We start from the raw sequence: 27,530 nt of genomic DNA on the forward strand, positions 1-27,530 counted from the left end.
GAATAATAATTCTCAAATAAACAAGTGTTAAACCCATAGAGTTTTCCAAGTCTTCAAAGTTACACTGCATTTTGTTTTTCATTAAATGTGTATTAAGTCACCATCAACATGGGAGGAAACAAAATGAACATCCTTTTCTCATACTGCCCTCATACAGCATCAAGTCATTAAGACACTAGATAACACTGTGGTAAAAAGATAAGTGTTCCCTACAGAATCCCTCCCCTTCCCCACCTATATTCATAGTACATTCAAAACAGTGAAGCAGGAAGCACTTCAAAAGCCAAACTGTAACCTGCCAACCCAGATAAAGTTTCCAAATATTGAGAAATGGATGCAGAGCTTTCCGAAATCGCAGTTTCCACAGATGGATACAGGTCATTTCATATCAAGTGGGCCAGGGGTCCACGCTCAACCTCCTCCAAATCAAACTAAAGTTTGCACAGATGTTCTCTGGGGTCTCAAACAAAACTGTATTAAAATTTTCACCTGGATCTCCATTGGTTGGAGAGCTAGAGGCAGTTGTGTGGAGGTCACCTCTGAGTACCATGCCTCACGCAACCCAAAACGGCCATTTTGTCCAGGTGCTGCAGCCCAACCCCTCTAGGGCCTGAAATTTTGTGGATTAGTACAACCCCTGGTGGTAAGTCCCAGTGTAAAGTTTGGAACATAACGTAAGCTTGCCTTCCTTTTTATGGGCCAGCAAGGTATGTGAAAAATGTTACAAAAGAAATATAAGGCCTACTTTGACTCCTCATTGCTCCTGACCCTGACTGGACCAGCGGTCATGGCCCATGGCATATACATATAAGATTTGCACTAAAAGCCTTTACAGGCAACTGGAAGCAAAGCTATAATTACATAAAGACATGTCGTCACTATTTAATGCACATTTTTGCCAATTTTCATGTGCAAATATCTCTAAAAAGAAAAGAATTAAATACTACATAGTAGTAATGTCCTTTTGAAAGAGCATCTTTTTTCCTACAAAAGTCACCCAGTTTCATTTTGAACTTGGTCTTGCTTTGGTCAGAATTAAGGCCTCAAAGATATGCATCATTTGTATGCGTGGGCACGCTCTGTTAAAGAGAGGCATCTTTGGCGCCCTGCTGGGTAATACACAAATGAGCTAGAGGTGCGAAAATCTGCAGTGTAGCGAAGCTTGTGCTTACCATGCTTGCAGCTTAGGACACCTTGCTTTGATATACTTTTATAAATTACACCTCAAAATGAACATTTATTGGGCTGAGTTATCGCATACAAGCCTGAACATGCAAAAGTATCACCTTCACAAGGAGCTATGGTAATGTCATGTTAGCAGTGTATTGTGGAAGATTTTGGGAACATGCCCTGGCCTGTGAAATCATTGTGCTCTTTGTGGTATCAAATTTGTCTTTGCCCCAAAGCAGGACATTGAAGCAATCAGACCTGTTCAGCATGAGAGGTTTAGTGAAGGTCATACATTTGCTGGAACAAGGGAAACCCATCAATTCAAGCCCATTAATGCAACTAAAATCTGCTTTAGCAAAATTTTGAATGACGTCATCTCATTCTTTGCAAGTGTTCTAGAAAGTGAATGTGAATAATTTTCCTGCCCTTCAAACATCCAGCTTCCAACCTGGTCAGTATTTAGCTTGCATCTATGATAAATCCTGGTGGATTGGTCATATATGCGAAGTCTCAACTGAGGAACGTGATGTCTTTGTCAATTTCTTGCACCCCAAGTTCTGCCAGCTCATTTTACTGGCCGCCCTGTAGAGAGACACCTGTTGGGTTCCAGAAGAGCACATTATTGCTACTCCTGATGCATCCATAACTTCATCAGGCAGGCAGTACATTTATTCACAAGCCACTTTGTCAAGCGTTGATAGGACATTCAAAAGCGTGTGCAAGGCTGGAAAAAAATATTAAGCGACTTTTTGTGAAATCTGCAGTTTAAGCAATTCTCGTATGTAGTCTCTTGCCTTTTCTTGTTTTGTTCTTAAATAAGCTTGGAAACCTGTGGCTGGTACCTTGTCTGACTGTCTGGCGTGGCCCCTAAGTGATGGGGTTGTCAATTTTGCTGGACTGGCAGTGGCTCAGCCACCACTGACCAATGCAAGGTAACTAATCGGCATACAGAGTTTTGCACTGACTTTGATGACTAATTAATGAAAATGTGTCTAAACAAGTGTGTCAAAAGCTAAAAGTATGATAAGTGCAGTAAACTGAGCTGCATTGTAAAACTGTACATCCCTAGCTCATTTGCATGTTTCACAGTTGGGTGCCAAAATGGCTCTTTTTAATATAGTGCATTCACCCATGCAAATGATGCTGGTCTTTGAGACTGTAATTCTGACCTAAGCAAGGGGCTGATGCAAAACCTTCGCGGAAAGCAGGCACTGACTTTTCAGCGCCTGCTTTCTTAACGCATGCATGGCGCCCGCAAGGAGGACACCATGCAAAATGTAAATTAGGGGGTCACGCTAGGAAGGAGGCGCCAAGGTCGCTAGCGCGACCTTAGCACCTCCTTGCTAACGCAACCCACTGCAGCTGCCGGGTATGAAGACCGACGCCGGTAAACTCTGCCTCGGCTTTCATAACCTGCCTGTCTGCCAGTAATGAAAATGGCCGCAGAGTTTGTCGGTGGCTATTTTCATTACTGGCAGATGGCCGGTTATGAAAGCCGAGGCAGAGTTTACCGGTGGTTTGCCTTTTTTTTTTTACTTTAAAAAAAGAAGTACAGAAAAGCATTTTTTTCTGCTTTCCTGTACTTCTTTTCAATGCGCTCAGCTATTAACGCCTGCTCCAGGCAGGCGTTAATATCTGAGCGATAAATGTGCGTCTGAGACACACATTTATCTTTTTGCATTTGGAGTGAATGAGTAATAGCCTCATTCACATGCATTTGCATGTGATGAGCGCTAACTCATTCACTCTGCATCGGATGCGCGTTAAATAGGTGCTAATCCCCCTATTGCATTAGGGGTGGATTAGCGCCTATTTAACCCGCGTCCGACAGCGGGTTAAACAGTGCGCTCGGCTATGCGCACTGTATTGCATCGGCCTCCAAGGCTGGGTCCAAGATGCAATAGGGTGATTTTTGTAGCAAAAAAGGTGCTCTTTCAAATGACATTAGAAAGAAAAAAATTAAAGACTACACAGCAGAAATATTTGCACCCAAAAAATGGTGAAAATTTGCATAAAAAGATGACATGTCTGTGTAACTCTCTCTCTTTGCTTCCAGTTGACTGCAAAGCCTCTTAGTGCAACTCCTAGATGTACATCAAGGGCCATGACTACTGATCCAGTTATGGCTTGAATCGAAAGTATACATCAGGAGCAATTAGGAGTCAAAGTAGGCCTTAAATTTCTTTTACAAAATTTTTCACGTACTTTGCTGGCCTATAAAAAGAAGGTGGCAAACTCTTGTTAGGTTCCAAACTTTGCATAGGAACTTAGGCACCTGAAATTTTGTGGATTATTACAACCTCTGATGCTAACAGGGGTTATTTGGCTGCCGTGCCCAAAGTGGCCATTTTGTGTTGCACTGAGCACAGTACTCTAAGAGTGACTTTCATTCAGCTGCCTCTAGCTCTTGAACCAATAGAGAACCAGCTGAAAAAATCTGCATAATTTTGAGACCCTAGTGAACATCCACACAAAATTGTATTCAATTTGAAAGAGGTTGAGTGTGGATGATTTTCTAAACTGGTCCACTTAACATGGAATGTCCCAAATACCGAACACTCAACGAAGGAATAGTTTATTTCATCTGGCCGCACTGGTCAACCAATGTTTCAGTTTGAGTGTCTTAGTAGGTAAATCATCGGGGAAGAGACCAAAAATATTTTAGGGTCTTGTTAATATCACCTGAACAATTTTATTTACTAAATCAAACCACTTCCCCAGTAAGCTTACACTATTGCACACTCCTACCATAGGTGAAAAACTCATATCCCGTCTCCCCACACAATCATCAATAAGAATCTTCAATATAGAGAATAAATTGTATTCAATTTTAATAGGGTTACATACCATTAATATACTACTCTTCAGCCATTTTCAACTATCCAAATAGACAAATGTAAAACATCTATCCTACTCAATGTCTTCCAAAGCCCCCCACCCCCAACCTCCCAGGCTTGCACAAAAGTAGATGGAAGGAGCAGAGAATATACTTTAGAGATATTTGTATGATAAGAACATAACATTTCAAATGAAGATAACTTCCTACTTGTATCTGGTCATATCTTTATTCATCAAAAAGTGACGCACCTGAAAATACATAAATCTATCAGTTCCCAACAATCCAAACTTCTCTATTAGAACCTCAAAACTACAGCACTCCTTGTCCTCAAAACACTGGACCAGCTGTTTCTGCCCCCTCATGCGCCACCTCAAATAATCCGAGGATAAAAGGCCTGGTACAAACTCTCTATTGAACTCTATCAATGCTGGCGGGGAATAGTCCCTGCACCCCATAAAGACACCTCTAAAAGACCGAGAGATAATAGAACAAATGGGTTATTAATAGAAGTATTACTACTAAAGATGCTCCACTTCAACTCACTGCTTAATTTTACTATGCCACACACAATGCTCTACCTACATTGAGCAGCCACAAAACAACGCACACACTGTTTTTAGAGGGATATGAATATCACAATTGCACAAAACATGATATCACCTCAGAAAAATGTTCAAATGATTTTTTTTTTACATTGTTGCAAACCGGAGAAAAATCTCTCACTATTTGAAAAAACTGTCAAATGCAATAGTTTATCCACCAACAAGGCAAAACACAAATTTTTAGGGGAAGAAGAGGAAGGTTTCATACAATTTCATATCATTGCATCCAGCAATGTATGGTATTTTTAATCATGAACCAACCTCCTCCAACCTGTGAATATTTTTTCTATTTTTAACGTGATTGAATTTAGTGAAAAAATCTTAAAACTTTTCCTAAGGAATATTTCTTAAAGCTTTTTGTCACCCACAATTGGGCTTTTTTTTCCCAATCTTCAATTTTTCAAGAAACACCAAAACCACTTTCAATAACGCCGACACACAGTTTTTTCAATCTTACAGCAGGAAACCATCCCGTCACTTATCTGTGTTAGAATTTCCTGCTGTAAGATTGAAAAAACTGTGTGTCGGCGTTATTGAAAGTGGTTTTGGTGTTTCTTGAAAAATTGAAGGTTGGGAAAAAAAAGCCCAATTGTGGGTGACAAAAAGCTTTAAGAAATATTCCTTAGGAAAAGTTTTAAGATTTTTTCACTAAATTCAATCACGTTAAAAATAGAAAAAATATTCACAGGTTGGAGGAGGTTGGTTCATGATTAAAAATACCATACATTGCTACATTGAGCAGCGACATAATATTTAATGTTGAGGGACTGCTAAGTCCCCACAAATTCTTCTACTGATCCAAAAAATTGTATGGGGCATTTTAGGAGGCATTTCTTCCAGAAAGAAGCAAAAATCACTTTCTCAGAAAATCTCAATAGGTAGTGATTAAAAGAAAAACACACTATTTTGATAAAAGCAACCTTTTAACCACCACAATCCAGGAAAACCAGGAAAGATCTAAACATGACCAAAATTTCCAAATCTCTGGTACCACTGATCAACAACAGGGCAGAGTTTAACTTAAAAGGATCACGCCAATCCACCCCAAATCTAACTCCCACATATTTTAAACTCCTCTGCATCCATTTAAAGGGAAATCTCCTTCAACAAGTTAACCTGCGACAACAGCACATTTATATTTAATATCTCCCAATTTACCCATACAGCATCACCAATCAGAAAACTCCAGCATTTCTTTCACCACCACCAGCTGAGGGTGGAAGAGATCTCCTAATGGTGAGCATGGCGTCATCGGCAAACAGCAAGATCTTAAAAACATCCTCCCCAACTGATAAAGCAGTAAAATCCCCCCTACTACGCACCTTTCTGCAAAGGGTTCCATCCTGGACGGGTTCCCCCACACAATGCGAAGGGCTTAAGAGCTTCTCCCACTGATTTTGATGCATGCAAGTGGCCTAGAACAGCCCCCTCCCCAAACACCAGAAAAAATCAAACCCCCAACCCCATTTTCTTTAAAAAAAATAAAAAAAAAAGCTTCAAAAATAGAAGGGCCAATGAACCCAATAAAAAGCCCTCTTAGCATCATCGACTGTAAGAAGCAAAGCTGGGATGCATTCTTTCTGCAAAAAAAATAAAAATCAAATTCACAAGCTTGCAAATATTATCAGCCGCTTGTCTCCCCAGTACAAAACCAGCCTGATCTTCATGAACCAGATCCTGCACTACCAATCCCAAAAGGGCCGAAAAATATTTTTGGAAACATTTTTCAGTCCAAAGGTAATACAGAGATGGGCCTATGTGAACTGTATAAAGTATTACCTTTACCTGGTGAGCAAGCACTGTTATCCCCACCATGTTCATAGAACTAGGAAGTGTGCCCTCATTTAACAAAGAATTAAAGGCTGACCAGCGGCTTCCCCAGAATACCAGCAAAGTTTCTTATGAAATTTTGCAGTGAACCGGACTAAGCCAGGAGGCATTCAATAAAACATCCACTTCTGAAATCTCCTTCTCCAACTGACATTGGGTTTCCAACCTGATAACAGGGAGATTAATCTGTTCTAAGAGGCTGTCAATCTCTTCATCACTAATTACCCCCTGGTAAAAGCAAATTGAATTAGTATCACAAACCAACACCTAGCCCTCCTCCCTACCTCACCTTTTAGTAATCTGGTTCTGAACCAGCTTCCATTTCCAAGCAAGCAGCCTACTAGTTTTATTCCCAGATTCCAAAAAGGAGGTTTTTTGGGGTTTTGTTTTTTTTTTTTTAGCAAGATTCAATTTCTCATCTGTATACAGCTCCTTAAGCTTACTCCCTTCAAATTCAAGACTATTTTTTTGCACAGTGCTGCTTTCTGAGGTTCCTCCTACTTTGTATCACGAACCACAGAAAGCAGGATTTTTAGTTTTTCAGTTGAGCCTCGGGCTGGCGTTAAGTTTGCCGCATTACAATGGGTGCATTGGCTGCGCAGGAATTTTTTGAATTGCGCAGTAATAGGCTCATCTACCTGGAATTTACATGTGTTGAGCACTATAAGTCTCGGGCTGGTTTGGATGCGCTGATCCCAGTATTATATCAGGTGTAAGTCTAGCACGCCCAAGACATACATCCAACCACGTATTTAGCGGTGCACTGACCCAAGCACCCAATATTGCATCAGCATGAAAACTGCCTCCAAATTTATGCCCTTCTAACTGGCTTTTTATTTATTTTTATTTTTTTATTATAGCCACTGCCCAAGAGATTAACTTACCATGAATACCTGCTTTGACACAGTCCCAGACAATATGAACAGAGGTATCCTTACAATCATTTAACTGAAGACTCTCCCACAGAGTACCCCTCACCTTTTTACACAATCCTGGATCATTAAAAAAAAAAAATTATAATAATTTAAACACCAACAACATTGTCCAGAGTCATTTTATGTGACGGAAGATTAAAACCACAGGAGCATGGTCAGGCCACATTATCAATCCCATCTCCACAGAGAGTACCTCTAACATGCAAGATTTATTAACCAGAATACAATTAATTCTGGAATAAGTATCATGGGACTTTGAATGAAAGGTCTAATCCCTCTCAGTAGGGAAATGCACCCTCCAGACATCTGTTAACCCAATGGACGACACAAAATGTTTAAAGCGTATACTTTTGTAATCTTCATGTGTCCTTAAGTTCAGAAGGGTCTAATTTCAGAGATGCGAAATATTAAAATCCCCTCCAACAATCCTATTTCCCTCTAAATGTTCCACAGGGGTTTCCCCCAATCTTAGGAGGAACTCGCCCTGATTGACATTGGGCCCGTAAACACTGAGGAAGGAGAACATGGCTAAAGTATACCTCCCCTCCTTATCTCGTAGAACTTCTATAGCATCAAACCTTTACAAAACATATCCCCCCATGCTCCAGCTGCACTAAGTTAAATGCAAAATTCATATGAGGAAACTCACCGCTGTACATTCATTTCTCAGCCCACTACACCTTCGCCTCTTTGTACTGAAGCTGAAGTTTCACAGGGGGAAATTCAACCCTTTCACATATAAAGAAATTAATACTTGCCAGCACTGAGCAGAGCACACCACGTCTATGAACCCCCCCCCATAAAAACCTGCAAAACAGTAGCACAACCCACTCCCTACATGTTGGCCCACCCAGCCCCTTTCATTTACCCCAGCTCACGTCCAGACTGCCGGCTCAGTCTTCTCCCTCCCTTGGGCACTCTAGCACTTCAGCGCGAGTACTTGCGTTGACAGTTTGGGATTCCTATCACAATGTTTCGCAGTGACCCCTACGTCACTTAATGCCTTCACAGCCTCCTCAGCTATGCAAACTCTGGAAGTAACCCCTCTCTCAGTACAAGAGATGCCAAGTGGAAAGAGCCATTTCTAACCCATGTTCTCAGCTTTTAGCACAGTCATATTTCATATCCCTGCACAACTCTTCTTCTTACCCCTCCTCTTCTGAGCAAACGAACTTCTAGTTCGCCATTGGGAACAAGTGTGTCTGATTTGCTCATCACAAACTAACTCTGCTGGATCCTTTGGCAGTGTTAGACACAGTCGATTACAGGTTCCTACTGTGCCAACTATGGCAGCTTGGGTTTGCTTAGATATGAAACCCAGTTCAAAACTTTCTCTCTTATATAGAGGAAACCAAAAGGTTGCCATGTGTGATATTTTCTCTATATCCTAGCCAAGTAAAAATGTGGCACCGATCACTTTTATCACCAATATACAGTGTATTTGCCCTTACTAGGAAAGTTGCTGGCTAAGTTCTGATTTAACAAAGTCATCCTCATGAAAGGTACATATTTGATCCTACTATTAGATACTGACCCAAGTGAATCAGACTAAATCAGTGTATCATCCTGAATGCATGAAAATAGATGAATGTTAAACCCTGGGAAGATTAAGTTGCTAGGGTTAAAGAAATCTGAGCATACTTTTTAACTCTGCTGTGTGTGCACATTTTCCTATCAATGTACTTTTTAAAACATCCAATGTATTAGCATAACATTAGCTTACTGCATCAAAAGTTTAAAAAAAAATGTTAACTTGTGCATTAAGAACATAAGAAATTGCCATACTGGGTCAGACCAAGGGACCATCAAGCCCAGCATCCTGTTTCCAACAGTGGCCAATCCAGATCATAAGAACCTGGCAAGTACCCAAAAACTAAGTCTATCCCATGCTACTGATGCTAGTAATAGCAGTGGCTATTTTCTAAGTCAACTTGATTAATAGCAGTTAATTGACTTCTCCAAGAACTTACCTTTTTTAAACCCAGTTACACTAACTGCACTAACCACATCCTCTGGCAACAAATTCCAAAGCTTAATTGTGCGTTGAGTGAAAAATAATTTTCTCCGATTAGTTTTAAATGTGCCACATGCTAACTTCATGGAGTGCCCCCTAGTCCTTCTATTATCCAAAAGAGTAAATAACCAATTCACATTTACCCGTTCTAGCAGCTGTGTGCTGAATTTTAGCACACAGTTTTAAACCACACCTTATTACATCAGCCGCTAAGTTAACCAGATAACACCGCTCCACCGCGTTATGCTCCCAGCCCACCCCTGGACTTATCTAGCTAAGTTTTTAGGAAGATAGCTACATTGTAGGATAAGTCAGGGTGGTGAAAACTGGCAGGATTTTCAAAACCTACTGTTTGCCTGGCAAGGTCCCAAATTTAACTGGACAAACCTTTGAATATGCACCCAAGTCTCCAGTTTCTTGTGAAATGTACATGACAAAAATTTAACCACCAATGAGATTGGTGGGAATTAGAAACGTAGAGGGGGAAGTGGTTGGGGACGCAAGAAGTGAGAGTAGATCAGGACTTCCTAAACATTTAGCCAATATGACCCCATTTTAGCACACAAAAATTCACGTGACCCCCAAAGAATGATCAAAACTAATTAGCAGGGGCAGGGGCAGGGGCCCCGTCCCCCCCAACAACCGCTCTCTCACCCTCCCTGCACTCCAGCTAATTCCCTCTCTCGACTTCCATCCCTCCAGTGGACCTCCTCCCCACAGCGGATCCCCTCTCTCAACCTCTCCTCCTCAGCTCATCCAGCCCTTTTTGCATCTCCCCAGCTGATCCTCTTTCAGCCCAAGCCCTTCTTACAACCCCCTTCTCGATCCTCTATCATTCTCTCCTCACTTTCATCCCCCCTTCCTTTGCTTCCCAGCATCACCTCCACCCCTCTGACCCTTCTCTCATATTCCATCCATCTAATCCCCTCTTAATCCCCATCTCCTTGTACATCTCCCAGATGAACCTCTCCCCTCATCTTCTATAACTTCTTCACCTTATCCAACCCTCAAACCTCTCCTGCTTCTCATCCACCTCTTCAAACCACCCCCTGGCCAGGGCCAGTGGCAACATTTTTCCTTGGGTCCTGGGCCAAAAAGGTGAGTGACAACTGGTGGGAAGAGAGGGCAAGCAATGTTTTACTCTTGGGTAGATTCGGTAGTGGCTGAGGAAGACAGCAGCAGCAGAAATCGCCTCCTCGCCCCTCACGGGTGGTGCCGAGCCCAACTAATCTGAAAGCGGCTGCAGAATTCCTAATGAAAGTCAGCATGGGGCCTGTGAACTAGTGCAAGCTCACAGGCCCTGCTCCCTCCTCGTGCACCACAGAAACTCATGCAAAGGCAGTGCCACTGCAGGGCCTGTGGGCAAGCATCATGCCGACTTCCACTACTAATGCTGCTGGCACCTGAAGAGGGCGGACATTTGAAGCACTTGTGATCCCCAGTTGAAGGTTTTGGGACCCCATTTGGGCTCTCTCCCCCGGGTTTGGAAAGTCCTGCAGTAAACTGAGTGCCCAGCTGGATAAGCAATTCTCCAACAGATGTTCCAGCCTCTGTCCATTACTAATGGATGAGAGGAAAATTCTGCAGAAATGCACTTTTCCCAGTATTAGGAGCACACAAGGACAAAAGTTAGTTGTGTATGAAGAATAGACCAGCAAAACAAAGCAACCATCTGGATCACTATGGATTTATGAACAATAGGAAAGACATTTTGTATTAAAGTACACCTCCCCTCCTCAAAGTTGAAGGACAAAATAAGCTTGAGCTACCTACTCCCATTTTCAGTGTACAATGCTCTCTCTCTCTCAGCGAGGTGGGCCTCTAACAGAACTATACTGGCCTTCTGTTTTTAACATAATTGAAAATTCTCTTCCTTTTAATAAGGGATGACAAACCCCTCATGTTTAGGGAAATTAAATTAACAGAAGAATAATCCATTCATCCTAGACCAGGAAATAAAATAAATGCTGTAGAAAAGCTGGACAAATACTGGAAAAATTCCCATAAATATTAAAAAAAAAAAAAAAAAAAAAATTAGCAATAAAGCACCCCCCATTGATCCATAGAGAAACTGCACTGACTGTGTGAGATATTTTTCTTGTGAACATAACCAAAAGGTTTCAAAAATCAAACCGTAAAACCTAACACCCCCCCCCAACACCCATTTCTCTCAGTCTCCAATGGGCCCCAGAGAAAGATAAAATAAACCACCTCCCTAACCCTACTACTCTGCAACGTATTTCAATCTCCAATGCCAACAGAGGGCCAACCAAAGCCAATGTTACTCACTCATTTAATGCATCTGGTCCACTTCCTCCCAGCACCCCCCCCCCCCCCCCCCCAAAAAAAAAAAAAAAGTAAAGAAGAATCTGAAAAAAGATGTAATATGCAACCGAGAGTAAAAAAGCCAACATCTAACTACTAATTGTCTAATGAGCTGCGACTGGAAGGCACCAAGTCCAGTTCATTGCCAAATGATGCCAGCACGTTGGCCTGGCCTGCTCCACTTCTTAAATGTTGCGGTCAAATTGATGACATGCAAAGCACCGATGATGTACAATGTAAGGGGAGCCAGCAAAGAAGCAGCAGGTAGTACCTAATGGCCCATAATGTGTGCCGTGCTGACCTGGGTGCCATCATGTCCAAGGAAACAGACTAAAAAGTGTCCCGAGAGCCTGGTATCTGTTATAAATGGCCCCATGAATAACACACAACTCCCAAAAAAAGAACCCAAAACATTAGAAACCTCATTCACGTTGTACCCTCAGTGACAAACCAGAATTCTAGAAACTGTACAAAATTAATTTATAAAAATGAGTTGCTCCAGCCTCCCGCTCTCAATCCCTCATTGATGAAGTCCTACTGCACTCTACTGCCTCTTGCTGGGCGACATTGTCAAGTGGAAATGTTCTCGTCACCTGTGCTCAGACTTTCTGTAAACTACTCGGCATCCTCAACAGAGTCAAAGGGGAGGATTTCCCCAGCATGGTTCCCTCTGAGCTTCACAGGATAAAGCAGCACGTGTGTCCAGCCATGCTGCCTAAGTATGCCGCCTTGCTTTGGAGAAAAGCAATCTTTTTCTGCAGCTCAATAGTAAGAACGTCTGAAATGTATAGACAACGATCCTGAAAGGATCTCTTCCTTACATCTTCTGGCTTCTATGACTTTGTCCTCCGCCTGGCAATGACAGTGCTAGGGCGTTTGCAGCCAGTGGAGGTGTCAAAGCACAAGTTGCAGCACTTCATGCAGAATATCCAGTTCCAAAAGATTTGGAATATACGTCGGAAAAAAAAACAAGATTCGATCAGTTCTCTCAGCTTCATCAGGAAACCCTGCTAAGTGTATATGGTCACACATACTTCGGTTTTCCTAATCATTCCACTTCTCACGCAGGTTTCTGCCCGAGTATTCCAAAAAGATCAATTTTGTGCCTCCCCACAGTTAAGGAAGCTTCCCAACGCCTCCACTCTATCATCAATATGGATCGTGCAGCACAGGGGCCTCACCCACCAGCTGAGAAAAGCTGGGCCACCTTGTCAATGACATCTCGAGTTCGGTGCCCAGCCATTATGTATTTTAGCACCGATCTTAGTTATGGACTTCCATTCACAACGGCAGCGAGCCGGCCACGCTCTCGTCTTCCAACACCAGGGTCTCTTCAACTGCTAAAGTTTGCAAGGCATTTCTTTGTCCCAAATGCTTCGGTTTTATTGTCTGCCCACATCATGGGTATAGATCTTTAGAAGTTTCCTTAGACATTAGTGACAAGTATAATGGCAGGAAAATTAATGAAAAATAGGCTAAGAGTCAGGTTAGACTGGGTGCCAGATAATTCCACTGTACATGCGACTCACCTTCTCCCTCCCATTCTGGCTTTTATCTGCAGATACGTTGGATTTAAATTCTTTCCTACAGCCTCTTATGCTTTGGAAAAGGAGCTTAGCTTGCTTACTCAGATGTTCATTTGTTCTTGTGTTTTGTTTGTTTTTTTTCTCTTAATCAAAGCCAAAAACTACTCCCTTTTTTTAAGAACACCGTACCTGCTTTATTTTACAAGACAACACACTCATTTCTGAGTCACACCCTGTTTACCTAAAAGTCACTTGTTCCTGAACAGAGCTTTATCTGTTTTAAGGTTGTGGCATTCCTCAAATTAATCGTCTCTTGTTTTGGCAATTTCTTGAATTTGATTTCTGAAATATTTCCAGTATGTGTCCGTAGCACCTTCTTCAAATTTCTAAAGAACAATAAGAGGAAGCGAAAGCCATGTTCATGCGTGGATTTTCCAGCACTTTTTAACTCAGCCGATTGAAAATTACCTCACCCTTACTGGAAAAAGGCCATTTTCAACAGGGCAGGTACCAGGCCCATTCTCCACCTTCCCCTCCAACCCGATCAGTCATCTTTTAAGGAAGTTACTGTGCCCCACACAGATGGACTGAATTATTGCTATAGCGCTTTCAGCCATGCTTGATAAGCACTAAAATGCATCTCTTATTCCCATTTTGTACTATTGCCAGTTCCTGAATCCTCTCGCATCTTGGTGTTCTATTGTTTTCCTGTTTTTCAGACCTGTGATGATGAGCTTTTTAGTTTTGCTGGCAATGTCTGCCTGGACGAGATTCTCATCCAAGTTACAAGCCGCACCCCAGGCTCCTTCTCTTTTACGGACCTCTGAAATCAATATATTTCCAGAAGCCCTTGGAAAAGGAGTTTCCTCCATCTACCATCCATACTGATGATACAGTGCATGGACAGGTCTAGCTCCTTGCAACATACTATATACAAACAAACTTTCCCATAATGGGCATACCATACCACAGTCAGCAAATATAGCATCCTGTGCTGAACATCATGAACAGAAAACAAGTTGTCACGACCATCGCTGCCCGATGTCTCCGCTACGCCCACCTTACCGCTTTGGCGACTCCCTCTTTGCCTGTGGGAAGTTTGGCTGCCACAGCGTCATCTTGCTGCCCTCCTCTGGCGTCCCCGGACTGGCTAGACGCTGCACTCCGCCATGTTTCCACGAAGCCTAAGGGCGCGGCGCAGCCCCGACTGAAGTACCAGCAGTGGCGCGAACCTCAGGGGTGTCCCCTTGAGATGATGTCATCCGCACCGGATATTTAAGATCTCTGAAATCGCTAACATATCGAGTTAGCAAGGGAAAGGTTTCTTACTCTACCTAAGCTACTCTGCCTCCACAGACTTACCAGGGGTACCCGCTCCTCAGGGGCCTCGTTTCTCTTTGCTTTTCAAGTCGCAGTCTGGAACTCATTCTCACTTATCGAGGGCCATCGTTCCCGGACTTGCTAATGAATACCACTTCTGCCAGGAAGTCTTCACTACCTTCAACATCAGTGAGTTTCTCTCTCTCTCTCTGAGCATTCCCTGGAACCAGGTACTCGCTCCTCGAGGGCCTACTTCATTCCAGCTCCTGGGCTGCTTCCAAGAACTATTGTGTGAGTGTTACCATCAAGGTTCTGCTCCTGATCTCTGCTTACCCTGCCTACTCACTATATTCAGTTTCTCTACAGCTCAGTTATCCAGGATCGCTGTTCTAGTGCCTGAGGGACTACAGCCCAGCCGGGCAATTCAGCTCACTACTGCCACCTCTGGTGGTTCAATAAACTGTTTAATAAAAGAACTAGTGTGTGTCTGTCTCCCAACTCTGAACCTGACCGGTGATCCCTCTCGGCGTGGTCATCTGCCACCAGCCCAAGCATCCACCCACAACTACCTCAAACACTAACACAAGTCTGCTGTCAAACCAATCTCCAACAGCTAAGGCTATGGCCTTCTCAAAAATGAGCTGTGCCCCACTGTGCTGTCTGCAGCATTTTAGCTTTGTGCTACTGTAAACATATGGGGACAAAAAAAAAAAAAAGAAAGCACCTACCCATCCAATGGTGCTAGAGATACGTGCATTACAGAATCAGGAGGTTGGAAGGGTGGGAAACAGAAGACTACCATTGCTTAAGATGCTCTGCATCTGTACAGCAGTGACCAAGACAGTTTAGGCAGTGGGTGGATCGCTCATTTTACAATCTGACCCAGCAATAGCAACATTCTCCTCTCTCTGCCTTGAGCAGTTTTAATCATGGGTTGCATCTGACAGTAAATACCACCTACAAGACATCTATCCTGCACCGTACATAGAAACGCCTAAGGGGCTGGGATAAACAGAAGACGATACCCCTTACTCTAACCTAGAAAAGGTTAAAGATTTGCCTACGCCAATTACCTACAAAACAAAGCCTTTCATTCCGATAACATTCTTTTCCCCACCTACCCGACGCCTTCGCTGGTTGAGGAACATAGCAGCAGTACCTTCATATGCAGCTTCCAGGATACCCCAGGGCCCGTAGTGGCCCCCCCCCCAATACTCAAGCAGGGGAAAGTGCAGCCTCATCCAGCTCGCGAACCGCTGCTCTGAGCCAACAGCAGGCATTATTAATAAAAAGGTACTTCGTGCTCCTTTCCTCTCAGGGGCCTTGAGCACTACCTCTGCAGCAGGAACAAAGAAAGATCAGAGGCAGGAGTTAAACCCAGGTCACCTGCATAGTAGCACTGGGCCACTGAACAGGCCCCTAGCTTTGGTGCCAAGCTCTCCCTCACTTTGAGGGAGTCACCCTCAGCCCTTCATTACCCCAGACTTCAATGTCACCATCATCAAAAATGTCCTCCTAAAAAGAAAAGCTTCCCGGCTTCTGGAAAGTCAGGTGGTCAGTCAGTTTGGCATGCACCTGGGTGAGGTGGCAATCCATCTCCAGAAATAACAGCAGCAGCAAGGCACGGGAAAGCTCTTACCTGAAGCACTTATCTGAAGAGTTCACCCCAGCAAAGGACTGGCTCCTAGTGATGGCGGAGGACAGGAGGCGCCGCTGAGGCCGCATAGACAGCGACATGGTGGAGCGTGCCCGCGAGGAGCCCCCTACAGGAGGAAACAGAGAGCAGAGAGTCAGGGAGAGAGCAGATCACAGGGAACCCCCGCATGCAAAACGCTGAGCCCAAACACACATCGAGGTGGCATCTGGGTTTGATGTCTTTAGGGAATGGCAGTATACCATGGCAATAAAATTAAAACCAAACTGTATAGGAAGCGTACTTTTAGCTGCACGATGAGGAGCACACCTCGTCCAGCACAAAATTTTGCATGTGGGGTTTTTTTTTGGGGGGGGGGGGGTGGTTATTTAATAGTAAAAAAAAGTCTTAAGATGTTTACAGATGAATTTGCTCAGGGGAAGGATTTCTTTAAAAAAAATCTGAATAAAAATGAAAATAAAGATCTGAAGAATCACATCCGCTGGCTCAGTCTCTTCTTCCTTCGAGGGAGGAAACAGAATGAGACGTACAGAGCGGAGGAGCCCAACTGAACTCATGGCAGCAGGATCAGAGAAAAAAAAAAAGGAGAAAGCCAGATTCCCCCAAACAAATGCTCACGCTTTCCAGTAATACTCATCTGTTCAGATGACAACGTTGGTCTTTTCTCTACCTTACAGTCAGTTTATACAACATGACACCTTTAAGTACACAATTAATCATCCCCCATCACTCCCTTACCTCCTCCCCCATAATGAAAGTCATTGTAATAGTCATTTGGAAGGAATAAGACTAACTTTTCAAGAATCCAGGTTTCCATAAGTTATGCTTGCAACCCTCAGAAAAGAGACAGCAGGATTGCCAGCCCATTCATTTTTTTTTTTTTGACAGTCTGCCAGATTTCTACTTCCAACCTAACATTTTTTACTGACCCTCGTTTTATCATTCCATTCTGTGCGCAGTTAGACCCATCGAGATTCACCCCTTTGTACAAGTCTCCGACTCCTGAGCAAATGCAGCTTCACAGAGCCCGGCCCCATTACACTGGAAACCAGCCTCATTACTCGTGATTTTTTTTTTTTTTATTTTATTTTTTTTAAACAAACATGAAATTTTTTTCCCACAAATGTGGGATTTTTTTGTAGGGAACAGGGTGGGTTACAGTCAGTAAATTTGCTGACGTCAGACATCCTTAAGATACAGTCACATAACACGTTCAGATTCAAACTCTGTATGCAGTTAGTAAAGTTGCAAAGTGCGGCCAGGCAGCTGGGGTTGATTCAGGCCGGTCAAGACTCCGGCTACAGGACCTCGTATCAGCTAGACAAAAAGTTCTGAACTGTCTTTTACCCAGGCAAAAAATAAAGACATACATACACATCTTCCTGAGAATGCCCTAAACAGCCACTATTCATGCATCCCCTTCACCTATTAAAGCGGTCAACATGGAGGTCTCTGCCTGTAATAAAGACCAAGCTCCTTCAGCAGGCAGCGATCCCACTTTCCTCCTCTATTCTGTGCTCACTGGGAGTCAACAGCCAAAACCTTCACATCCTCCTTCTGCCAGTTATTTCTTCCTGAATGACCTGAAAACACCGACCTTCTAAAGGTCTAGAGTATGGCTTCCAAAACTGGGGCATCAAGACCCCAGATGGGGGGGGGGGGGGGGGGGGTGTCACAAAATATAGCTGCCAGCCTACATCTCAGGTTTCTAAATGATGAGTTCCTGTTAGTTCAAGGGAAAAAGTACAGGTACATAACAGAGCCACCATTTTTCTATATGTAAGGATGAGAAGACCAAAGATGCATCCCTGAATGGGAGACTGCTTAGCACCCTGGCATGGAAAGCCCAAGCAAACGAGGGCGTGAAGCAGTACCCCATGCTGCAGAGAGGTGCACAGGCAATAACCCAGGTATTCCTAACGCTGGAAACAAACTCCATCTCTGATGAGGCGATCAAGTCTCCAGCGCTGCTGCACTGGCACTAGAAACATTAAAAAAAAAAAAAAAAAAACCCCACACAAAAAAAGCAAAGCACCAAAACTAAAGTCAGGATTTAGCAGGCTAATCGCTGCCACTTAACCAAATAAATACTCTCGCCACTTGGTCTACGATAACACCCTTCTCCTCTCCTGAGTTGCAGTCAATGCATTAGCATAACATTAGCTTACTGCATAGAGGAGATATAAAAGAAAGTTGTAAATTGCAATCTGTGCATTAAAACTGTGCAGGCAGAGTGTCAGGCTGATGCACAGTAAAGTCAGATTCCCAAAAGCCCAAGCACTCTCCACAAGCCACAGAGGATCCACCAACCTGAGCCCAGGTGCTGGTGGCAGGAAAGCCGTGTCCATCCCTCCCAATATACAGGGTTTCATACTCTGAGCACAAAGACACCTCCCATTACCATCACGCTCCACTATAGAGCTCGGCAACCAAGCTAGAAAGCGAGGATACTCTGCACCACACATGAATGGAAATTCTGTTCCCTGTGGGCTCAGATCAAAGGTTCATCGGGCCCAGCATCCTGTGTGTGTCAGTGGGCCAATCTTACAGGCCGATACAGTAAAGTGGGGCCGCGGTTACCCCACTCCTAACCCGCTTTCTACTCACTTTTCGGCCGCGTTAGCCCAACCCGCGATACACTATCCCCTTTAACCCACTCTTACCGCCTCTTTAAATCCCCGGGTAACCCCTTCCGCACGTGGCATGTATATGAGATGTAAACGATCGAATTAGCTATTCCCTCCCATACAGTAACGCGCGCCCCGATTATCGCTATTTTACCCTGCCGTTTTGCCGTGCGTTTAACCTGCTAACTTACCGCCTACCCTTACCCCAGCGTTAGAGGCAGGGGTAAGGGTAGGCGGCAAACTTTCCCCCAAAAGGAAACCTCTAAAAACCTAAAATCCCCTCCTCCCGAAGCGACTTTTTGTTGTTTTCTTACTTTTTGTTGCTTTCAGCTCCTTCCCTTCTCTGCCGTCCTCCGGAGGGGCAGCAGACGGCAAAAGCGGCTTGCAGCATTCCCTCGCGACCATGTGCAGAGTCTTTTGGGAGGAACCGGAGTCCTAGCACCTCCAGTGCCCTGGAGGAAAAATCCTCCCCCCCCCCCCCCGGAGAACCCAGCTGGGGTTGAGAGGCGAGAGTACTGAGTGAATCCCCTTCCCCAGGGCAGTGCCCCTGACAGGGGCTGCAAGGTAGCGAAGCGTACTTTCATTGGCCTGAGTGCCCGTCAATTTGGGCGCTCAGGCCAATGAAAGTTCGCTTCGCTTCCCTCACAACTTTGCAGCCCCTGTCGGGGGCACTGCCCTGGGAAAGGGGATTTACTCAGTACTCACGCCTCTCAACCCCAGCTGGGTTCTCCGAGGGGGGGGGGGGGAATTTTTCCTCCAGGAGAACCGGGACCTGCGCGGGGGGGACCGCTGCGAGCCGTTTTCGCCGCCAGCTGCCCTCTCCGGAGGGCGGCAGAGAAGGGAAGGGGCTGAAAAGCAACAAAAGGTAAGTTGGCACATGTCGAGTCGCTTCGGGAGGAGGGGAATTTCGGTTTTCATGGGTTAAAGTTGGGGATCCACTTCCTGGTACCTGTCATTTCAAATGTCATTTAAAATGACAGGTACCAGCGCACCCAGGATACTGTATAGGCGCTGTATTAAGCGCCTATACAGTAAAATGGGTTGCGCAGGCCTAACGCTTTGCAGACGCGGCTTGCATTTGCAAGCAATTTAAATAGAGTATCAAGCGGTATGTGATCAGAACTGTGCGTGGGGCAAACGAGGGTGCGCCCAGCACTGCCGCACTCTAACGCGGCCTTACTGTATCGACCCGTTAGTCATTAGGAAGTATCCAAACAGTAAATCCAATCCCTTGTTGCTCAATCTCAGGAATAAAAACTGTGGTTTTCCCCAAGTCCAGCTGGCTAATAATTGTTTATGGACTTTTCCTCCAGGATCTTATCTGGACCCCTTTTAAACAGAGCTATGCCTGACCACATCTTCCAGCAACAAAATTACACAGCTCCATTGCCCATCAAGAGGAAAAACACTCTCTGCAAGTTGTCTTATCTGCTACCTGCAGGATGTTAGCACTTATAGGAAGGTCAGGGGATTTGGCTACCTGTAACACTCCTCCCCCCCAACACCTCGAACGGCTGGTTTTGCATCTTTACTAGCTCAAAGACAAATGTCTCTCCCCTGATTCAAAATAAAAAATGGCCAAGAGAAACCCAGCTAGCTACATGGGGCAGCCAGAAACCACCACATTGTGTCTCAGGGAGAGACTGAGTGCAGCAAGCCCTCTTCTCACCCTGTGGAGAGGGGAGGCAATTCGTCTTCACAACCACCCTCTGCCACCACACAACCCAGGCCTATGCTTTACAACGCAGGCCTTCATGCTAACCATCTTTGCAACACACATTCAGATTCGGGAAACTTTATTGGCCTGACAATTTTAAAGTAATATATAAATGTGGTTACATGAAAGGGAAAGTTACAGTCTACAGAAAGGACAATTCCAGGAATCTGGTGATGTTCAATATTGTCTCCGGTCAGATTACAGATCTGGCCTGGTGGCAGGATACTGTTTGCTGTTAAAGCTGCCATTCCCTCAAGATTATACAGAGCTTTTCCTGCTCATTCTTTTGCAGGAAGTCAGATTTTTCTGTAAGGTTTAGGAAAAATGCATCTTATGGTAATTTTTGCATTTCCCACAGTAGGGGAGGAAATCTATGGCTGTTTTTATGCCACCAGTGTCCTGTCTTATGCCTGAAAAAAAAAATTAGCTTCCAATATCCTCCTCTTCTTTTACTGTCATGCTTAACACACAAAAAATAAATTTAAAAACAATCTCTCTGGCATGTTGTGATGGCATATCTTTGCCAGCAATGCTCCTATAAAGCTAATGAACAGAGGCTTGATTGGATATCTAATGCCTTGGCGAGAGGCTTAAAAGATTACTAAAAGGGAATATACCTACGCAGATAGGGTGCTCGGTGCATAAAAAAGTCTCCCAGTGGAGGCTGGGAAGGCAACAGTAAAAGAATTCAAAAAAGCAGGGGCAAAGAGAGAGGATCTGTAGCGGCTAGGAAGCAAGGGCAACGCTGGAGATGAAACAGAATTTGCAGTATTGCAAAAGAAAGGGAAAATGGATGTCAGATAGTCCAAAGGAGCAGGAGAAAAAACTATCAACTCAAACCAGAACTGGCCTTTAGCAGGCTATGTCACCATGAGCCTTCATTCAGGTTTTCTCATATCTTATAACCCCACCTAGCCCAGTATTTGCACCGATGATCCTTGATCAGGAGCCACAGATCTTGACTCTCTCCTGAATCCAGCATATGCGCACCATAAATCCAGACAGATTCCCTCCCCCGCCACCACCAGTGGCTGTAATGCTGAGATTACTTACCTGATAATCTCCTTTTCCTTAGTGTAGACAGATGGACTCAGAACAAGTGGGATGTACAAAAGCTTTACTCCCGGACTGGGCGGGAGGCTGCCTGAGGACCGCGTAGGACTGCCCTCGCAAATGCTGTGTCCTCCCTGGCCTGAACATCAAGATGGTAAAACCTGGAAAAGGTATGGAGGGAGGACCATGTTGCCGCCTGACATATCTCCGCGGGCGACAGCATCCTAGTTTCTGCCCAAGAGGCCGCCTGCGCTCTGGTGGAGTGGGCCTTGACCTACAGAGGTGGTGACTTCCCGGCCTCTACGTAGGCCACTCTGACAACTTCCTTGATCCAGCGGGCAATGGTGGGCCGAGAGGCCGCTTCCCCTTGCTTCTTCCCGCTGTGAAGGACGAACAGATGGTCAGTCTTACGTACTGTTTCTGTCTTCTCTAGGTATCTGGGCAGTAATCTGCCCACTTGTTCTGAGTCCATCTGGCTACACGCTAGGAAAATTCTACTTCCGCAGCACCCCCAGACCTGCCTAGTCCATGATTTTCTACATAGCAATGCATAATGCTACTCTAAAGATGGCTCCTATCATATGAGGCTGATGTAATAAGCAGCACAGTTTAACCCTCAGTTGTGCACACGTGTGTGCGCAAAGCTTACTGAAAATGTAACAAGGAGTTTTGCGCACAAAAATAATTATTTAAATAGCACTCACCATCATTAGCAGGGGATTTCCATGTGAATTAGATATTACCCACACTGCAGAGAACAGCACAGGTTTACCTCTTAGCAATGGAAACTTAACTTCTAGTCTGAGATGTAAAGTTTCCAGGGCTAATGTTAGTCTATGGGCAGAAGCTGGAGCCAGGACCTGTAGTCAGCATTTTATGTGCAGAAGACATGCTTTGTGCATATAAACCACATTTTCTGCATATAAAATATTTTATTTCATTTTAAGAGATTTATAGCCCGCACTCTCCGGGTAAGCATGATGCAGTTTAAAAGCCTTTTACCTAGCTAATCAGTCTGAAAACTACCAGGGGAGGGCTAGCAGAGATGCTAGGCAAAGGTTTACCCCAGGCAGGCACATCAACTGATATTGCTTCCAACAGCAGATTCACACAGTATGAAAGTTTAAAATCAATCACATAAAAACACTGCAAGAAGGCACTCCAGGGTGTACCATTATTGTAGGATGTCAACATTTTTCGGGTGGGTCAAGACACTTGGCTGGTAGCCTCTTGTCTCACCTAGCCATCAAGGTATGCCCATTCCCAGCAACAGTATGTCCTCTGTCCCCCAGCCCAGACAGCTGGAAAACCGTATAGTCTAGAGATCTAATTCTGTACACCAGAGACTCTCTTGTATTGATTGTGATGTAAACTACTCTGGGCTCACATCTGTGAAGTAAGAGTGGTATAAAAAGTGTAAACTGTGATTGTAATGTAAAAATACACACACAAAACGGCATTATCTAATCTTTGCATGCACTTTTCCAGCAAAAAAAAGCTACCCGCAGAAAAAAGCAGGTGCATGCGTCCACACATAACTTTCTCTCACTGGCAGTTTTCAAGAAGGTACATGTGGGTTCCCTTTGAAAACTGGAGCAAAGACCCCAGGTAAAATGTCTAGGCAGACTGTTTTGAAAAACACTTAAATGAAAAAAAAAAAAGTTTGGTTTTGTTTTTAAATGCATTGGTGGAAAAAAGAAAAAATCTCAATGAGTTTCTGTGAACATTTAGATGTCTTGCATCTAAATGTTCACAGAAACTCATTGAGATTTTTTCTTTTTTCCACCAATGCATTAAAAAAAAAAAAAAAAACCACATATATATATATATATATATATATATATAGCTTTACAAGAAGTTCCACCACCTACCTTCTCTAGCCCTCAGTGAACCAGGGGATAAAGGAGACAAGCTAGGCCTAGATTTGCAGCCAGAGCAATCCTTCCAGGGCATGGCTGGCAGCTGAGGCACCCAGCCAACATGTCCAAGGATCCAGCAACAGAGAGATCTGCCCCCATGGCCCTTCCCACCGCCTCTGCTTCAGTGACCCAGCAGGAGAGCTGCAAGGTGCTGTTAAGACTGCTCTCACCTATCCAGGGGCTTCTCCTTCTGCTGGGCACATTCCTAGCATTGCAGGAGGTGATCAGTAACTGGTACGGGAGGGAGGTTAAGAGGTCGCGGGGGGGGGGGGGGGGGGGGGCGCCAATCGGGCTACTCCCTAATGCAGCTCCCAGCCTGGATTCAGAGAATCCTCAGGGAGTGCAGACTCCAAATGTCTCAACCACCAATAGAAACCCCAGCTAGAAGGGAAAGAGAAAAGGTGCGTTTGTACCGAAAGCAGCTTTTATGCTTCAAGAGGAAAGAAAACGAGGCGGGGGAGGAATGGGCGGCACTGTCCTGAGCTGTTTAACCTAGGTCACCTGCCCCGCCCACAGCACAGATTCACCAGGATCTCCAGGGAGAAAAGCGTTTCTCAGACTTACTGCCAGGCCCAAAATTCCCCTAAAGGAACGACTCCGTTGCTGGAAATCAGGTGCAGTGCCTGGTGGGAGTTCACCCTTTTCCCAGCACTTTGGCGAGCAGAGCATGAATCATGGAAGCCCCCCCCCCTCCCCAGCTCGTGCTCCACCTCCTTTTTCCTTTCTCCCTCCACCCCCCACCCTTCAGGGCTGCTTGGCGTTTTGGATCCCTCAAAAGGGATATTTCCACTACTCCAGCTCATCCTCAGCGTCCAACATGCCTTTTGGTCAAGATCAAACGTAAAATCTATGACATGGGCTGAGGAAACAGTCCCTTCTTGGCCTTTTGTCCCAAGAGACTGAAAAATTGTATAATAGGAGGCCGGGGAAGGTTTATTTAACCTCCTGCCACTCGACTTCATTGGGGACATAAAAGCATTTGGATCCTGACCAAACTTCCCATTAGAAAAACAAAACAAAAAAAATTAGAACTAGTCCAGGAAAGGCTCTCTCCCCCCCTCCCCAACAGACTGCTGCCTTCCCTCCCCTTTCCACCACCCAAGAAAAGGCACAGGCCAGTCCTCTGGCAGCTTCCCCCCACCCCCCAGAAACATGGCACAAGTTGGGGCAGTGTCCAACTGTATCCCAAGACTGTTTTCCTGTCAGGTTTTGGGACATACTGAGGCTTTCCCCGATTGCGTAGCCCTCATCTGTGGCACACAAACGTCATGTGGCACAGGAGGGCGCTTACATAAAAAGGCAAAGAGCAGTTCAGTGGGAGGAGATCAGGCTTCCAAGCCACGGAATACACAGAGAAACCTTCTACTATATTACAGGGTTCCCCAGCTACGACACTGTACGGGTAATGTGCACACAGGAACACCAGTGTCATCTCCTGCAACTTGGAGGCACTTTTGCTGCCTTGGCTTTCACTAAAATTAAAGTTCTCTGTTTGTAATATTGCAATCAAGTAATGCGGAAAATCTGATGTCAGATATCATGCTGTGACTTTAGATGCAAGGAAAAGACTGGAAAAATTAAAAAAAATGTTTGTTTTTTTTTGTATTATAATCTTCCTGACGAGACCTAACAAAAAATGAGTAGCCGAGGCAGCCCACTAGCTCCTCTGCAGCCTCAAGCCACCAGCACTCAGGGCTAGATTTAAGATTATGGCGCCACAGGCAGAGGATCAGGGATGAGGAGTTTCATCCCTAGAAATCAGAGAACAGCAAGAGGAGGCCCAGTTTTTCGGCAGCTCTCAGAATTTGGCACCTAGGGCACGTGCCCAAGTTGCCTTTGCCTACATCTGGCCCTGCCGGCAATCACAGACCACATGCTCCCGTTGTGGCATCTTTCCTGCCCAGTCTGTTGCGGTGATGGGATGCTTCAGCCAGCAGGGCCGGGGCAACTCGCCCGCTGTGCCACAGGCCCTGCTTCTCCCAGGTGGCTAACCAGTGCAGTAGTAGAAAGCACGTAGCACAGGCCAGCCAGGGGAAGCAACACACATGCGCGCACACACAACAAATGCAACTCATCATAAAGGTAGGGGATATTCTCAGCCCAACACTACTTTTTGATGTCAAAGGGGATTTTTTTTTTTTTTTTAACTGCATTAACAGCAGATAATGTAAAAAATAACAGAAGAGCCAGTGAACCTACGATCAAAGTAAAGAAGAAAGTTTCTAGTCCTGCCTCATTATATTCTCCATGTTATGAGGAAGAGAGAAGTATCTATTAACTCATAAAATTGCAGCTTTCTCTGTGTCTTTGTAGGCAGACATCTAGACACTGTGGACAGATGAGGCCCACTTGGTTCACCCAGTTCTTGCCACAGTTCTGTGGTTTGCTCTGGCCATTAAGGCCCCTTTGTGTCTGTCCAAGCATGCTTGAATTCTGCCACTGTTTCAACTCCTATAACCTCCATCGGATGTTTGTATCAGATGTTCACGTTCCTTCTGAGCGTCATACGTCGACCCCCCTGTTGTCCTTCAGTTTCTCATTCTATAGAAAATGAGAACTTCTTGTAAACCTATTGGGTATTTGAATGTTTGCATCTTCTCTCCCCATGCTTTCAAGAGCATGGCTTTAGCTCCTTCAGTCTTTCTGCAGATGGCCTCCAGTACAGGCCCCCATATCATGTACTTCTAAGCAAGACAACAGGACTACACATCTCAGAACGTCTTAGGATCGGAATAGCCCACGATGCATTTCCTTGCTAATGCTTGATACTACCCTCTCCCCCTAGCCATTAAATTTACAGTTTCACCTTCTGCCTGGATGCAGGGAACTAAAAAATTCCAAAAAGGTGATTTCCCCCTCTCCCCAGTGGGCAGCAGATATCTGATTAGCTCTCAATCCAAAGGCCCTAACACTATCTGACACACTGGCTGACATGAATAAGAGTACACGATACAATACCTGCAACGCTCGTAAAAGCAGTGAATCTATGCATCGGTGGTCTCAGTCTCTTCCTCAGGGTCCCTTTTTTCTCCTTAGAAGGAATATCAAGTGCCCTAGGCAAAATGGAAAGGATCCTCCTGTCCTCTGAAATACCTGTGGATCCATTACTTGACACCGAATTCCTCAATTCTCTCTCCTTTCCTGTGTGACTTGTGGGTACCTCCGCAGTATATTTGCTATAGGGGAGCACCAGGGTGGAGGCTCTTTTCCTCCTCTGTCCTCCGGGTTTTCTAACCAGCTGGGTATCCATACTTTCAACCAACTGCTGGATCGGCAACAGAATCCCTCAAGGAGAAAGGCACTCGTCATGTGTCGGGTTTTCAGGATATCCACAATGAATATGCATTAGATAGATTTACATATACTGCCTCCACTGGTTGCACATTTATCTCAAGGTCCCCCATGAGATATTTGGGAACCACCGATCTAGGGGCTTTCGCTCACGCCACACAGCAAGACTCCTCCACTTCCTAGTAGAATTCTGTCTTGAACCTAAAAGCAAGAAACACAGCCTCTGACAGATCTAAAGGTAGCAGTAACCTCTTAATATCCAGACTTTGAGAGGCAGGAACCTGACATTGGGATGGCATAACTTGTCCTGATCCCAAATGATGAGATTAAAGAATTTCTTAGCCTGATCGGTTCCCTGATGGGCATCTTCCTGAGGAGTAGGAACCAAATTTGTCTCGGCCAAAAGGAGACTAAGAGAAGCATGGTTCCCTGCTCTTCGCTTAGTGTCAAGAGTCTTTGCAACTAGCGGAATCAGAGGATATTGTTACAAGGGAGTCCTTGCCCCAATCTATGGCAAAGGCATCAGAGGCTATGTTTGTCTTGTGCCCCTTTTCTTGGAAATGAAGAGTGAAACCTTCCTGTTCTGAAGGGATGTAAACAGTGGGTGTGTCCCACTCATAGAATACCTGGTTTGCTACCCCTGCCCCCATCTCAAACCATGACGTTTTCCACATCTGCCAGATACGTGGTTCTGAGGTCCATTCACTG

At 44.7% G+C, this 27,530-nt stretch overlaps 1 protein-coding gene across 8 annotated transcripts in view; it reads right to left on the bottom strand.

The window, feature by feature from the left end:
• RIPOR1 (RHO family interacting cell polarization regulator 1) overlaps positions 1 to 27,530 on the bottom strand; it is a 345,200-nt gene that overhangs the window by 127,245 nt on the left and 190,425 nt on the right. For all 8 annotated transcript variants that reach the window (XM_029608847.1, XM_029608846.1, XM_029608848.1 and 5 more), the window contains exon 2: positions 16,201 to 16,324. In XM_029608847.1, the coding sequence (XP_029464707.1) occupies positions 16,201 to 16,298 (98 nt within the window). In that variant the 5' untranslated portion in view covers positions 16,299 to 16,324. The remainder of the gene's footprint in view (positions 1 to 16,200; positions 16,325 to 27,530) is intronic.

Source organism: Rhinatrema bivittatum, chromosome 7 (assembly GCF_901001135.1).
Source record: "Rhinatrema bivittatum chromosome 7, aRhiBiv1.1, whole genome shotgun sequence".
In the NCBI taxonomy this organism is placed as follows: Eukaryota; Metazoa; Chordata; class Amphibia; order Gymnophiona; family Rhinatrematidae; genus Rhinatrema; species Rhinatrema bivittatum.